This window comes from Tachyglossus aculeatus, chromosome 4, assembly GCF_015852505.1.
Source record: "Tachyglossus aculeatus isolate mTacAcu1 chromosome 4, mTacAcu1.pri, whole genome shotgun sequence".
NCBI classification, from domain to species: domain Eukaryota; kingdom Metazoa; phylum Chordata; class Mammalia; order Monotremata; family Tachyglossidae; genus Tachyglossus; species Tachyglossus aculeatus.
The window spans coordinates 106,381,420-106,395,352 of record NC_052069.1 but is presented as its reverse complement, the minus strand read 5'-3'; the positions used below and the strand labels follow the sequence as shown (position 1 = coordinate 106,395,352).

Here is a 13,933-nt window from a genome sequence, read left to right as displayed (position 1 = left end):
GATAATATCAAGGTTCTTTGTCTCTCCTCGGATCAGTCATCTGTTTTTCTCTCTCTTCTCTCTCCCTCCTCCCCACAAACTAGGGGATACTTGTCAGGACCAGGGCTCTGCCCGGGAGAGAGGGAGAGGGAGAGGGAGAAAAAAAAGACAAAAGAAAGAAAATGTGTGTGTCAAAACCTCCCCCAAACCCAATGTCAGTTGCTTCCAGTCGGACTAACATCAAGGCTCATCAGGAGACATGCACGAGCAGGCAGTTTCAAAGCCAGGAGTCCATTTGTTTATAGTTTCAAACGAGCATCCCTGTGATACTTTGGGATCAGTCCAAAGTAATCGTCTTGCCTATCCTTTTTCAATTTGAGTTAATAGGGAGTTGGACATACTTGACAAGTAAATATTATGGGCTTGTGGGGTTTTTTGGGTTTTTTTGAAACTCTGCTAGTGTTGTTTTATGCCACTTACTAGATATGACATGAGGTGATCCTGTACTCAGAAGAGGAGTCTTTTATCTTTAATGGGGATGTACATAAAGTATTTGGGAGAAGAGGTCCAATTTTGTTGTCTGTCTCCCCCTTCTAGACTGTGAACCCACTGTTGGGTAGGGACCGTCTCTATATGTTGCCGATTTGTACTTCCCAAGCGCTTAGTACAGTGCTCTGCACACAGTAAGCGCTCAATAAATACAATTGAATGAATGAATTTTGGTCAGCATTTAGATATTTTATCCACAGATCATTTAATGAAGAGATAATCTTTGGGAGCATCTTATTACCATTTTGTAAAAATTTGTATGCCAAGGTTTATTAGCTCAAGTTGATAAGCAACAAGAAAATATCTTAAAGGTTATATTTAAATAGTTCAGACATGAAGAAATATGGTGTAGTTCAGTAGTTGGTGGTTGCATGTAATGTAACTGGGATTTGCTAAGTAAAGGCATTGGTAATCACGGTTTACTGGGTCAGGCTAATACCTGGAAATATGAATTGATTGTAGGAAACAATATAATGTTTTGATATCAATTTGGGAAAAAAATAACTATTTTGAGGAGAGTGGCTTCCCCCTCACCCCCAATCTAGGTTTTTGGGGAGAGTTTACATTGAGGATTTGAATAATCTAGCTTCCTAAATTTTGTTATGATTTTATTTCAGATATACTCAGTTCCCGCCAAACACAAGGAGTGCAATTGCACAAACCTCTTACTAAGGAAAGCTTGTACTGTACTTTTCCCACTTCTGATGCATATTTTCATGCCCATTTCCTCTGGCCGTGCAGTGTCCTGAATCCAAGCAGGTGCTCAAGGTTGAAAGACCATTCCCTAACAGTGTTCTAGCCTAAACACATAATGAAAACATGTTCTGACAGAACTGGTTTTGTCATTTCCCTTTATATTATCTGAAATTATTTGCAGATTTCATAAGCTATTTCGCTCTTCGTTGATCAAGCCATAGACTGTTTACCAAAGACGATTAATATACATAGGAAAATCAAGCCAATATAGATAACTGAGTTTTGACATTTTATAAGTTGTCACTTTTCAGAGGCACTGTTGTCACTACATAAAATTGTGATCCTTGTGCAATTGTAATAAGATCTTAGTGTTTGTGATATTAGACATCCATTCTATGCCATAAATTACTTGTGTAATTATTTTTAATGTTTAAAAGTTTTGATTTCCTTATACTTCATTAAACCTTATTCATTTTTGAAGAATTGCATTTTTAAGAATCCTTGACTTTAAAAATGTTTCTGTTTATTTTCTCTGTTTTAGCAACGTACTTGAATTTGCTCTCTTACATCTTGTTCCAAACAATAGGTTTCAGGGCACTTTCCAAGCTTACTTTCCTAAAATATTTAGATTTTTCTCTCTCCAGTTTAGAATTATTTGAATTTTTTCAGTCCATTTTTATGAGGATGAATCTCAAAATTTGAAATGAGAAGATCTGAATTGGTTTCCCCTCCAATTTTCTCTTTTATTTTGCCAGTTTATTTGACCATTGGGCACAGTATTAATCAGTGTCTCTCATATTTTGCATTTAGTGGGAAGGGAGCCCCTGCCTTTAGTCCATCCCATCCTTTATTGCCATTGAGACAGAAACAACAGAAAACGTTACAGGGAGATGATGGCTCAGGTAAGCCCTTTTTATTTTTGTTCTTTTCTTTCCCCTCCCCTGGTCGATTTATGTTGCTTCCCCTCTTTTTTTCCTTTAAATCAAATCACCTTAGACTGTGAGCCCGTTGTTGGGTAGGAACCATCTCTATATGTTGCCAACTTGTACTTCCCAAGTGCTTAGTACAGTGCTCTGCACACAGTAAGTGCTCAGTAAATGCTATTGAATGAATGAATGAGTAATTGGTGGTTGTGGGAAAACGTAGTCAGCTTCTTTTCTAAAATATGAAATTATATTGAGTAGCAGTGGTTAGGCCTTCCCAGCACATGTAAAATGGAGGATTGAAAAATTAATGTTTATTTAATCCATGAAGTTATGTTAAACAGATATTTCATGATCCAGAATCATGTGAATTACCCAGTTGAACCATTTACTTGGAGAAAATCATTTGGTAGATGGCTAACATATGATTTAGGCCCAGAGAGGATTTTATGGTCTGAATGATCTGTTTAGGGTGTGAACATGGAGTAGATGAACCTTTAAATGGTTCAGTTCTCCTCCACTTATTTGCTGCATACTCCCTTAATCAGTCTTAATATTTTTCTCTGGGTATACAGTAAACCAGAAACATTTGGACTCAGCCTCAACTTTTGAAATAATTTTAACCTTAGCGCCTTTTGAATACATTGACTGAACATGTAACTTTCCTTTTTTAAGGAGTTATAATACAGGGAATAGCTTTCCAATGCTTGAGAACATCTGATTAAAAGTTCCAATGCTAAGGTTTAGAATGAAATTGTGGCTTTGTTTCCTGAGGTGTTCCCCGTTTTTTAAGGGGTGATGAAGTTATATTAAGTTGGTCAATTGATGCTATAATTAGGCCTCTTAAGATGTTTCCATGCTACCGTGTTTCAGCTTGTGGGACTTCACACTTCTTTTATCATATTGAAATTTTTAAGCCTTATTGAAGCAATAAATTCTTCATGCTGAAACCAGCTACCAGGTTCTCTGCTTGATGCTGCCATCTCCTGTTGAAAAAGTTAGCATAGAATCGTTCAAAATGGTGTAAAATTATTTGCCATTTACAAGATTCACTTGTTCTCCTCCCCTCAATTGTAGATCAGCGACATCGTTCCAATTCTCTGACGCGCGTTGATGGGCAGCCCCGTACTGCAGTAATAGCCTGGCCAGAAAAAAGGCCCAGGTTGGTTATCCTCTTTGTCCTGTGTGAATTTACCTGTTTGTGAAATATACGTTTAACTCTGAAGGGTATGTACAACATCAAGATTTTAGTGTCTTCTTTTGTGGGGAATGGGATGGGCTGGGGAAAGGCAGTGGACTGCTTTGAAGGATTTCAAACTGAAGTATCGTTTTGTGTAGAGCTGATACTTTGGGTACTTGGTACCTGAGTAATTTTTCTCTTCCTTCCCTTATTTTTAGACCCTTGTCTCAACCAACGCCCTTTGCTCTTCATCATGCCACAAGCAGTGACATGGACCCTGGTTCTGGTGATAGCATTAGCTTAGCTCGATCTATCAGCAAAGACAGTCTGGCTTCTAATATCGTTAATCTTACCCCAAAACATCAGCCCCATCCTGCATCTATCAAAACTAATGGGAAAAGCTTGCTGAATAATGTTGACATTGAGGATGAAGATGAAGAACTTGTTGCCCTAATTAGGGCAGATGAAGTTCCCATCCGAGGTGAACTAGAACTGCCAAGTACGTCATGTCGGGCCTCCAGTTTAGTTGCAAGTGCCCGTTCTCCCAGAAGTCAAATGGAGCCTGTAGAAAGTAAACCTGAGAGTTTTTTCTTGGAGCCCTTAATGCCGGCAGTACTGAAACCAGCAAAAGAGAAACAGATTATTAACAAGGAGGATGAATGTGGAGAAGGGAAACAAAGGAATTTCATGACCAAGAGACTTAATGAAGGACATCAGCCTTCGGGTCGGAAGAAGACAAGTAACAATCACATTGATCACAATCTCAATAGAACTTTTACTCCAATCCCTAGTTCGGAATTTGGCACAGATTCTGCTACTGCTGATTCAGGGCTTCGCTCAATGGAAACTGGATTAGAACTCTGTAGACCTTTGGTTCGTGATGGTTTAGACCGTTTACCTCAGGAACATTCTGCTGAAGGCTTCTTTCTTCATGTTACCAAAGCTGAAGAAGATGTACCTGGCAAAGTAAATGTCAGCTCTCTTAGAAGTGCTAATTCCCATGGACCGGATATGTCATGGGCTATGATAAGACAGGATTCGGACTCAGATATCCTGGATATAGAAGATACCGAACAAGATTTAATCAGAGATGACACTCCGGTAGTCACTATTGTAAAATACGTAGGCGAGGAAGAATCTGCAAAACTTCAAGAGGATATGAAAGTGAAGGAGCACGAAGACAAGGATGATGCCAGCGGGCGTTCAAGTCCTTGCCTGAGTACTATTTCTCAGCTTAGCAGTGTTTCCATGGCTAGTGGTAGCGTACGAATGACGAGCTTTGCAGAACGGAAACTCCAGAGACTAAATAGCTATGAAGCAAAATCCAGTACCAGTAGCTCCCAGAAGACCACCCCAGATGCATCAGAATGCTGCCCAGCCCCTCTGACTACATGGAAGCAAAAGAGAGAACAGAGCCCTAACAGACAAAATAAAGATCACGCAAATCTCTTGGCTTCGGAACTAGTTCAACTCCATATGCAATTAGAGGAGAAGCGGAGAGCGATCGAAGCTCAGAAGAAAAAAATGGAGGCTCTCTCTGCTAGACAGCGTCTGAAGTTGGGTAAAGCAGCTTTTTTGCACGTAGTTAAAAAAGGCAAGGCAGAGGTTGTTCCGCAGCCACTTAAACCGGAACACTTTTCCAAAGAATATTCTAGGCATAATGGTGAGGAGTTCGATGAGGGAAATTCTAAAACTGAAGAATTTCTTGTAAAAGATGAGGAGAGAGAAGATCTCCTCAATGACCCACAAGAGGCGATAAAAATGAAAATCCAGGAAAACGTAGCTTTTGTTCAGCAACACAAACCTAAAGATACTGCTTCTATGAATGAACTTGAGAAAAGTAAGATGATTTCTGCTGCTCTCCTAGAGGAAAATGTTGCGGAGGTAGTTGACATGAACGAATGTGACCTTTCTATTGAAAAGCTGAACGAAACCATTAGTTCGCTCCAACAAGCTATATTAAAGATATCTCAACAACAAGAACAGCTTCTTTTGAAGTCCCCAACGGTACCAACACCAACTGCGAGAAACAACTCTCAGGACCAAAAGGTCAAGCCGGCTATCCATTTTGTTGAACCCCTCTCCCCACCTGGAATGACCGGTCATCGGAAACCCCGATTCGGTCAGGGACGGAGTCCCCGGTCAACACGGCCAGCTGACCTCAAAGTTGCTAAAGACCGGCAGCAGAGCTCATCCCGTATTAAAACCCCAACACCAAGTGTGGAAACCTTGCCCCATTTAAGGTCATTTCCTCCTAATAACCATCCAAGGACACCGACAGAAGCGTCCTTTGAAAATACCCCTGACCATGGAAGCGGTGGCCAAGAAAAATTTTTCTTTGATAGCTGTAGGCTCCATGATGAGAGTAACCAGCGGTCCTTTGTTTTGTCCACTTCCAAAGATGCAAACATTCTGTCTGAACAAGCGAGCCAAGAAGTTGTGAATAACAGTTTAAAAGAAACAGGGTTAAACTCTTCAGAGGGCTCAGGAAAAGAAAATGTTCCTGTGGAAGAACCGTCGAGGAGCAAGGCTAATCTCATTGAAGTAGATCTGTCGGATTTGAAGGCGCCAGATGAAGAGGGAGAAGTAGAGAATCAGGATAGCTCGGCGGATTTAATAAACGAATGTGATCAGAAGCCTGGTGTTGGCTTCTTTTTCAAGGTCAGTGCACACCTGAGCATTGTTTTAGTGGTGGGGTTGAAAAATGATTTTGATTATTTGGACCTTTTTTCAGTTTCCTAGCAAGAATCTAGATCCATAACTTTAGAGAAAACGTGACGTCGCAGATGTCAGTTTAAATTTTCAAGGAACAGTTTTGCCTTGTAAAATTCTGCCGCTTCCCCTCCTTTTTTAGTAAAGAGGTAGGAGAAAGAAAGATTCCATTAACTCTATTCATAAAATTAGCTCCGCCTGCCCCAAGCTTCTTTCATAAAATTTGTGATACTCCATGAAATAATAGAAGTGAAATTCTTATATCTGTGTTTGAAGAGTAGAAGTAGCAGTATCTATTGAGGGACCACTTGGTTTGGTGCACGGTACTAGGCTTGGGAAGTCCAGAATAACAAAAGTGAAAACGTTCCCTGCCCAGGAGAAGTTTACACCCAGAAGGGAAGACAAACACAAAAGCTATTTACTTGTAGTCAAAATAAATTAAGCTTACAGAGATATGCGTGTCTTACTAAGGAGGGGGTAAAAACACATTTGTAAGCACTAGAGTTGGCCGAAGGGATGATAAGGCTCAAGGTGCTCGGAAATTAATCAGAAAAACGTGGAGAAGGTGGGATTTTTAGGAGGGATTTGAATGTGGGGAGACCTGAGGTCTGGCTGATGTAAAGTCAAGTGTTCTAAGATTTGATGATGCACTCCATTTACTCCTCTCATTAAGGCATGTGGAAACTGCCTTTTTGGGACATGGAAGAAGGGAGATCCCAGTAATGGGGATACCGGTAATTAAGCATTCTACTTAGAGACAGATTCAACAGATTTAATTGTTACAAAAGTCAGAATCAGAAAAGAATGGTAAAGCTAAATAAAGTGTGGGGAAGGGCCACTGGTAAATAAACTAATTTTTTTTTCCAAAAATGATACAAACTAAGGCAAAAGTAAATTATAATTCAGTTGTGTTATAAAAGTTTCTTTTTTAAAAAAAAATGATCTTAATAGTTTGAAGTAAATGACTAATGAGTCTCTAAGCAGATACAATGTGAATCTTAAAACAAAGCTGCAGCTATACCGACTTATGGAGAATTATAATAATAATAGTACTTATGGAGAATTATAATAATAATAGTGGAATTTGTTAAGCGCTTTCTATGTGCCAGGCACTATTTTAAGCTCTGGAGAAGGTACAAGCAGAGAAGTGAAGTGACTTGCCCAAGGTCACACAGCAGAGATGTGGTGGAGCGGAATTAGAATCCAGATCCTTCTGACTCCTGATAGAAATGCTGTTCTATCCACTAGGCGATACTGCTTCTAAATTAAGGAAGTTAGAGAGCAATTCTGAGTATCTTTGCAAGAATCACAGAATCATGTCAATAAATCATTTAAATTTGACGGGAGAATTTGTGTTTTGGAGTGTTCATTTTTATAGGTAAATTGTTTGTACAAAGTTATCTGGATTTTACTTAAAGGTTAGATTTTACCATAGGCCATTATTTCTCCTGTACAGACAGTGTGGCTGTCTGTAATCAGGTTAAAGATTAGTGCTTTTTGAGATGGACAACGTCTTATTTATTACTAATATGCATTCTGTAAAGACACATCAGTCAAAGAAAGGTATTAGAGTGCTTACTGTGTGTAGAGCACTACTAAACACTTGGGAATGTTCAACAGAGTAGGTAGACAGCCCTGCCTCTAAGGTACTTCTAATCCATCTGGGAAGGGGACATTAAAATAATTTGCATGTAGGTAGAGAAACAGTTGAAGGATATATAAATGCTGCTTGGAATAATGTTGTATTAAGTTGAATTTTTGTAATATTCTATGTAGTTGTCTGAATACTTCTTGATATTGGGTCTTCACTAATCAGAACAAGATAGAGACTGATAGTTATCTGGCTAACGTGCTTTATGTAGAATGCACACCTGGAGAAATCAGGCCAAAAAAATCCACTTTAGAGCCCTAATGGTCAGGTTTGGTTGTCTGTGTTCCCTCTGGTGCTTTGAAATCACAGTCTGATTCTCTTTTGTCATCATTTGTGTTTGTACTATCTTTTCTAACAATTAAAATAATTTTTACATACACGTCTGCTATACATAAAAAGATATTTCAACCTTTCAGGATGAACAAAAAGCAGAAGATGAGCTAGCTAAGAAACGGGCAGCATTCCTCTTAAAACAGCAGCGCAAAGCTGAAGAAGCCCGTGCGCGGAAACAGCAACTTGAAGCAGAAGTTGAGCTAAAAAGAGACGAAGCCAGGTAAACACAGTATTTTTAAATGTCAAGCAAAACTTCACCTTGGGCCAACAATTCAAAAGGCCTTAGAGCATTTGCCTCTGTTAACATGGATGACATAAACTAGAGGTTTTGAATGAAGACAAGAGTAGAATGAGTGAAAACCATTGAAATATTTAACATTTCAATTCCTGTATTTAAAATAGCGCATTAATGTTTAGCATGGTGCATCTGAAACCAAGTGGTAGCTTACTCTTTAGCCTTTCAACCCTTTAGAGAATTCTTATTGTACTGATGACTGGGTCAAGTTGTTTTTGCATTTCAGCAGGAGGGATTTAAAATAGACCTGAAGAACTTCTTGTTAGGCCACTGAAATGTGAGAATAAGTTACCAGAGGAGATTACTAAAGATCACACAAATGGTGACAGTGGAGACTCCCCTTTTGAATTATGTGAACTTTAGTCTTAAGACTTGGATTGAGAACCTGTGTGAAGGAATTGATATAGTGTTAGTGATTTGCACAGTACTACTTGCAGTCTCTCACCCCTGCCAGTTGCGTTATTACCATTGTTATCATTAGTTGGCTTGGCCACACAGTACAACAAATCTACATGTTTTGTTTTGTTGTCTGTCTCCCCCTTCTAGACTGTGAGCCCGTTGTTGGGTAGGGACCGTCTCTATATGTTGCCAACTTGTACTTCCCAAGAGCTTAGTACAGTGCTCTGTACACAGTAAGCGCTCAATAAATATGATTGAATGAATGAATGAACAAATGAGTAGATGGGAAGGGATCAGCATATGGCAAAGGACAGGCAGAGGCAATATCCATTTATGGCCTAAATGGCCACAGCACAGTGGACTGATGCAGAGTCATAGCCCCATAATAATAATAATAATGTTGGCATTTGTTAAGCGCTTACTATGTGCAAAGCACTGTTCTAAGCGCTGGGGGGGATACAAAGTGATCAGGTTGTCCCATGTGGGGTTACAAAGTGATCAGGTTGTCCCATGTGGGGTTCACAGTCTTAATCCCCATTTTACAGATGAGGTAACTGAGGGTCAGAGAAGTTAAGCGACTTGCCCAAGGTCACACAGCAGACATGTGGCGGAGCCGGGATTAGAACCCATGACTTCTGACTCCAAAGCCCATGCTCTTTCCCCTGAGCCACACTGCTTCTCTAACCTAGCAGGGGGTTGCCTTGGTAGTCACCTCGGTCTTTGTTGCCCAAATTGGCCAGCTGTTTTCCAGGATTCCTGCTAGGCCTGTCCACTGTGTGAGATACCTTAGGTAGCTCTCAATCATAAACCTTTACCTGATTGGTGTAATGTTAAGATGAATTTTTGGAATGTGCAGTGTAATAGTCTGTGTACATTTTGAGGTTGGATAATAATAATAATGATGGTATTTGCTAAGCACTTACTGTATGCTAGGCACTCTGCTAAGCTCTGGGGTGGATACAAGCAAATCGAGTCCCTCTCCCATGTGGGGCTCACAGTCTATTCACAGTTCAGAGTAAAATGGAGACTGACAGTTATTTGGCTAATTTGCTTCATGCAGAATGCTCACCTGGAGAAATCAGGCCAAAAAAATCCACTTTAGAGCCTGAATTGTCAGGTTTGGTTGTCTGCATTTCCCCTGGTGTTTAGGCCCCGAGACGTAGGCCCTGCAGGCTACCATTTGCGGAGCCAGGATTAGAACTTGGGCCTTCTGGTTCCCAGAGCTTTGGTCTTACCTTTTGTTTCTAGTTTGAGATGATTTGGCGTATGCTCCAACTTGGAATCAGCAAAGCAGATCCTTTCTTAACTTGAAATTGTTTTGAAAGCCATAGAATTCCGTACGTATTGCTTTCAGGCGCAAAGCGGAAGAAGACAGGATACGAAAAGAAGAGGAAAAAGCGCGACGAGAGTTAATCAAACAGGAATACCTGAGAAGAAAACAACAACAGATTTTAGAAGAGCAAGGACTCACCAAACCCAAATCAAAACTGAAAAAAACACGCCCCAAATCTGTCCATCGGGAAGAATCATACAGTGATTCTGGAACAAAATGTTCTTCAACGCGTAAGTAGTTACATTTGTGAATGGTCAGTTCTCCGATAACAGGGGTTATATTTTGGAAGGAATCCTGCATTACAGAAAACTCACAATGTTGCTGTAGTAGTAAACTTTGTTTCAAAGATGTGCCATTTTGAATCCTTGGTTCACTCAACAGCAGCAGATGCCACTTTGACCTCTCCCTCTGATAAGCCATCATTGAGTGTGATGCTCCAATTGAGAAGTTATAATATGTATGCCTTAAATGATACCCCACACACAAGCAGAACTCTCTGTTCCGATATTGCATTGTGTTTTATTCAGAAAGATGTGAATTATCAGATCTTCCCCTAATTTCCCAACAAAGCTGTATCGCAAAACAGCCAAAACCCCCGCTCTGGGAAAACGGCAGTTTAACAGTGTGAATAGATATTAATAGACGTCCATGTGTATGCAGACTTTTATCCAGTGCATCTGAGTATGGAGCTGTGTTCAGAGCAAATCCAAGTTTACAAACGTGTTTTTATTTTCAACTTCTTAAAATAGCCGATAACCTAAGTAGCGCTCAGTCTGGCTCCAGCCTGTCCTTGGCGTCTGCGGCAACTACAGAAGCTGAAAGTGTACATTCTGGAGGCACTCCATCCCAGCGGTAAGGCGGATTCAGAATAGGGATTATTTTAGGTGAAAATAGCCATGTGTTTAGATTTTAAAGAGAATTTTTTAAAACCAAAACTATATCTACAAACTTAAACATACGAGAGGGACTCATATGTTAATGTTTCTTGGAAAACTCTCTTCTGATTGAGCGGCAAATAACATACATTCCGTGTTTACAATTATCCAAATCAGACAATGGTGCTTATTGAACTCTTGCTTTGTGCCTAGCACTGTACTAAGCATTTGGGATAGGACAGATTTGGGAGACCGTTCCCTGCCCCCATGAAGCTTAGATTCTAGAAAGGGAGACAGACGTTAAAATAAATTACAGGGTATGTACAGAAATTCTGTGGAACTGAGGGTGGGGTGACTATCAGTTGCTTAAGGGGTACAGATCCAAGTTTATAGGTGATGTAGAAGGAAGGGGAAAATGAAAACTTAGTTGGGTAAGGCCTTTTGGAAATGTGATTTTAATAAGGTTTGGAAGGTGGGCAGAGTGGCCAAACAAGTTGGCATTCACCAAACCACCTTCTAATATCACTTTTACCTTTGTGCCATTCTCTCTCTTCAAGTGTTGAATCAATGGAATCCTTGCCCATTTTGAGCAGGAATCCTAGCAGAAATACTGAAAGAGACTGGGAAAATGCTTCCACAGCATCTTCAATTGCTTCAGTGGCGGAATACACAGGTAATATTATTGCATGTGGAGTCCTTCATCACTTCAAAGTTCAACTCCTCATCACAATACTTTAAAGTCAGTGGTGTTCTTTGATTATTACAAGTGTTTGAATTGTCCCATTTATCTGTCATGCTGAGACTGGTAATTCTGAGATATAAATGTATTTCTACAATTGGTCAATTTTCATGGCATTCATATTCCTGATTTCTTGTTGGTTTTCACTCTTTTTTAGGTCCCAAACTCTTTAAAGAGCCCAGTAGCAAGTCAAACAAACCAATTATTCACAATGCTATATCTCATTGCTGTCTGGCTGGAAAAGTGAACGAACCTCACAAGAATTCAATATTGGAGGCAAGTACATACAGTATTAGCTGTTTAAAGAACTGGATTTTATAAATGATAAAAAATACAGTTACAAGCAGGAAGACCTTTTATTTTGGGAAATTTACAATTAGAAGTTCATTAAAAAGCATCTTCAATATTCAGACATGTGTCAAGAACCTAAAAAGGGAATTCAGTAACACACAAAATGCCATCACTGCATCAGGCTAGATCAATCCCACTGTCTCTGACAGAGGCACAGGTATCTTGGAGCAACCATGTGATCATTGCCGTCTTTGGGACCCATTCTAATGTTTGCAAACATGCCATATAACATCTCTAACTTTATCTAAACTGCTCATTAATCCGTCAGGTGTATTTATTGAGCACAGTCATTCATTCATTCAGTCAGTCTTATTTATTGAGCGCTTACTGTGTGCAGTGCATTGTACATATTGTGGGCAGAGCACTATACTAGTTGCTTGAGAGAATGCATCGAAATTATTTAAACCATGATTCCTATCTTCAAGGAGCTTATATTTTAGCTGGGAAGACAGACTGAATTAAAGTGACTGTCCTTATATTGGTTTATCTTCTCCTTGAACCTGTTGATCTTTTTGACCTGTATAGATAGACGCAGTATGGCCCAGTACATAGAGCATAGACTCTGCCACTTGCCTGCTATATGATCTTGGGCAAGTCACTTAACTTTCTCTGGGCTCAAGTTTCCTCATCTGAAAAATGGAGATTCAGTATCTGTTCTCCCTCCCTCTTAAACTGTGAGACTCATGTGGGACAAGGACTAATTATTTTGTATCTGCTCCACTGCTTAATCCAGTGCATGGCACATAGTAAATGCTTAACAAGTCCTGTAATTAGTTTTTATTCTTAGGAGAGCTGGTTCTAATCTCAGCTCTGCCCTTTCCTTGCTCTGTAACCTTGGGCAAGCTATTTTAACTTCTCTAGGCCTCATTGTCTTCATTGGTAAAATTGGGATATGCTAATCCTTCTCCTTCCTCTTTGAGCCCCATGTAAAACAGGGACTGTGTCGATCTACTAATGTTGAATTTACCACAGTGCTTAACAAGTGCCACAGTTATTACCCCATCTTCAAAGACTTACTAAAATCATATTTAGTCCAACAGAACTTTCATGACTAACCTCTGATTTCCCCCACTCTGCTCTCCCTCCCTTCTGTCACCAGTGCACTTGGGTCTGTTTGCCTTAAGCATGTGGTTACCTCACCCCCACCCCTCAGCACTTATGTACCTGTCCTTATATTCTGATGATTCTCCTACCTATAATTTATTTTAATATATATCTCTCTCTCTCTCTCTCCAATAGACGCCCATCTACGTCCGTATTAAACAGAAACTCCTTTCCATTGTCTCTAAAGCCCTCAATCACCTTGCTTCCTCCTACCTTACCTCGCTGATTTCCTACTAAAACCCAGCCCATAACCTTCACTCCCGTAATGCCAACCTATTCACATTTCTTCAGTCTCATTTACCTTGCCACCAACCCCTCACCCATGTCCTTCCTCTGGCCTGGAAAGTCCTCCCTCTTCATATCTGACAGGCAGTCACTCTCCCCACCATCATAGCCTAATTAAAAGCACATTTCCTCCAGGAGACTTCCCTGACTAAACCCTCATTTCCTCTGCCCCCACTCTCTTCTGCATCATCCTTGCACTTGGATTTGCACCCTTTAATTCACCCCTCCCTCAGCCCCACAGCTCTTGTGTACATATCCGTAATTCATTTATATTAATGTCTGTCTCCCCTTTTAGACTATAAGCTCATTGTGGGCAGGGAACGTGTCTCCCAACTCCATTATATTGTACTCTCCCAAGTGCTGTACACACAGTAAGTGCTCAAAAAATATGATTGATCTCTCCCACTATATTGTAGGCTCCTTGAGAGCATAGAAAGTGTCTACCATCTCTGTTGTATTCTCTCCTAAGTGCTTAGTACAGTGATATGCAAAAAGGAAGCCATCCATAAATACCATTTATTGAAATGGA

The 13,933-nt window shown here is 40.1% G+C and overlaps 1 protein-coding gene across 6 annotated transcripts in view; it reads left to right on the top strand.

The window, feature by feature from the left end:
* The window catches only part of CAMSAP1 (calmodulin regulated spectrin associated protein 1), a 96,898-nt gene that overhangs the window by 78,921 nt on the left and 4,044 nt on the right, over positions 1 to 13,933 (top strand). For 5 of the 6 annotated variants that reach the window (XM_038744632.1, XM_038744634.1, XM_038744633.1 and 2 more), the window contains 8 exons: positions 2,035 to 2,126; positions 3,225 to 3,309; positions 3,546 to 5,988; positions 8,107 to 8,243; positions 10,072 to 10,280; positions 10,800 to 10,902; positions 11,483 to 11,598; positions 11,822 to 11,940. In XM_038744632.1, coding sequence (XP_038600560.1) covers positions 2,035 to 2,126; positions 3,225 to 3,309; positions 3,546 to 5,988; positions 8,107 to 8,243; positions 10,072 to 10,280; positions 10,800 to 10,902; positions 11,483 to 11,598; positions 11,822 to 11,940 — 3,304 coding nt within the window. Of the gene's footprint in view, positions 1 to 1,145; positions 1,288 to 2,034; positions 2,127 to 3,224; positions 3,310 to 3,545; positions 5,989 to 8,106; positions 8,244 to 10,071; positions 10,281 to 10,799; positions 10,903 to 11,482; positions 11,599 to 11,821; positions 11,941 to 13,933 lie in introns of all 6 variants that reach the window. The other variant, XM_038744635.1, reaches the window with a different exon arrangement.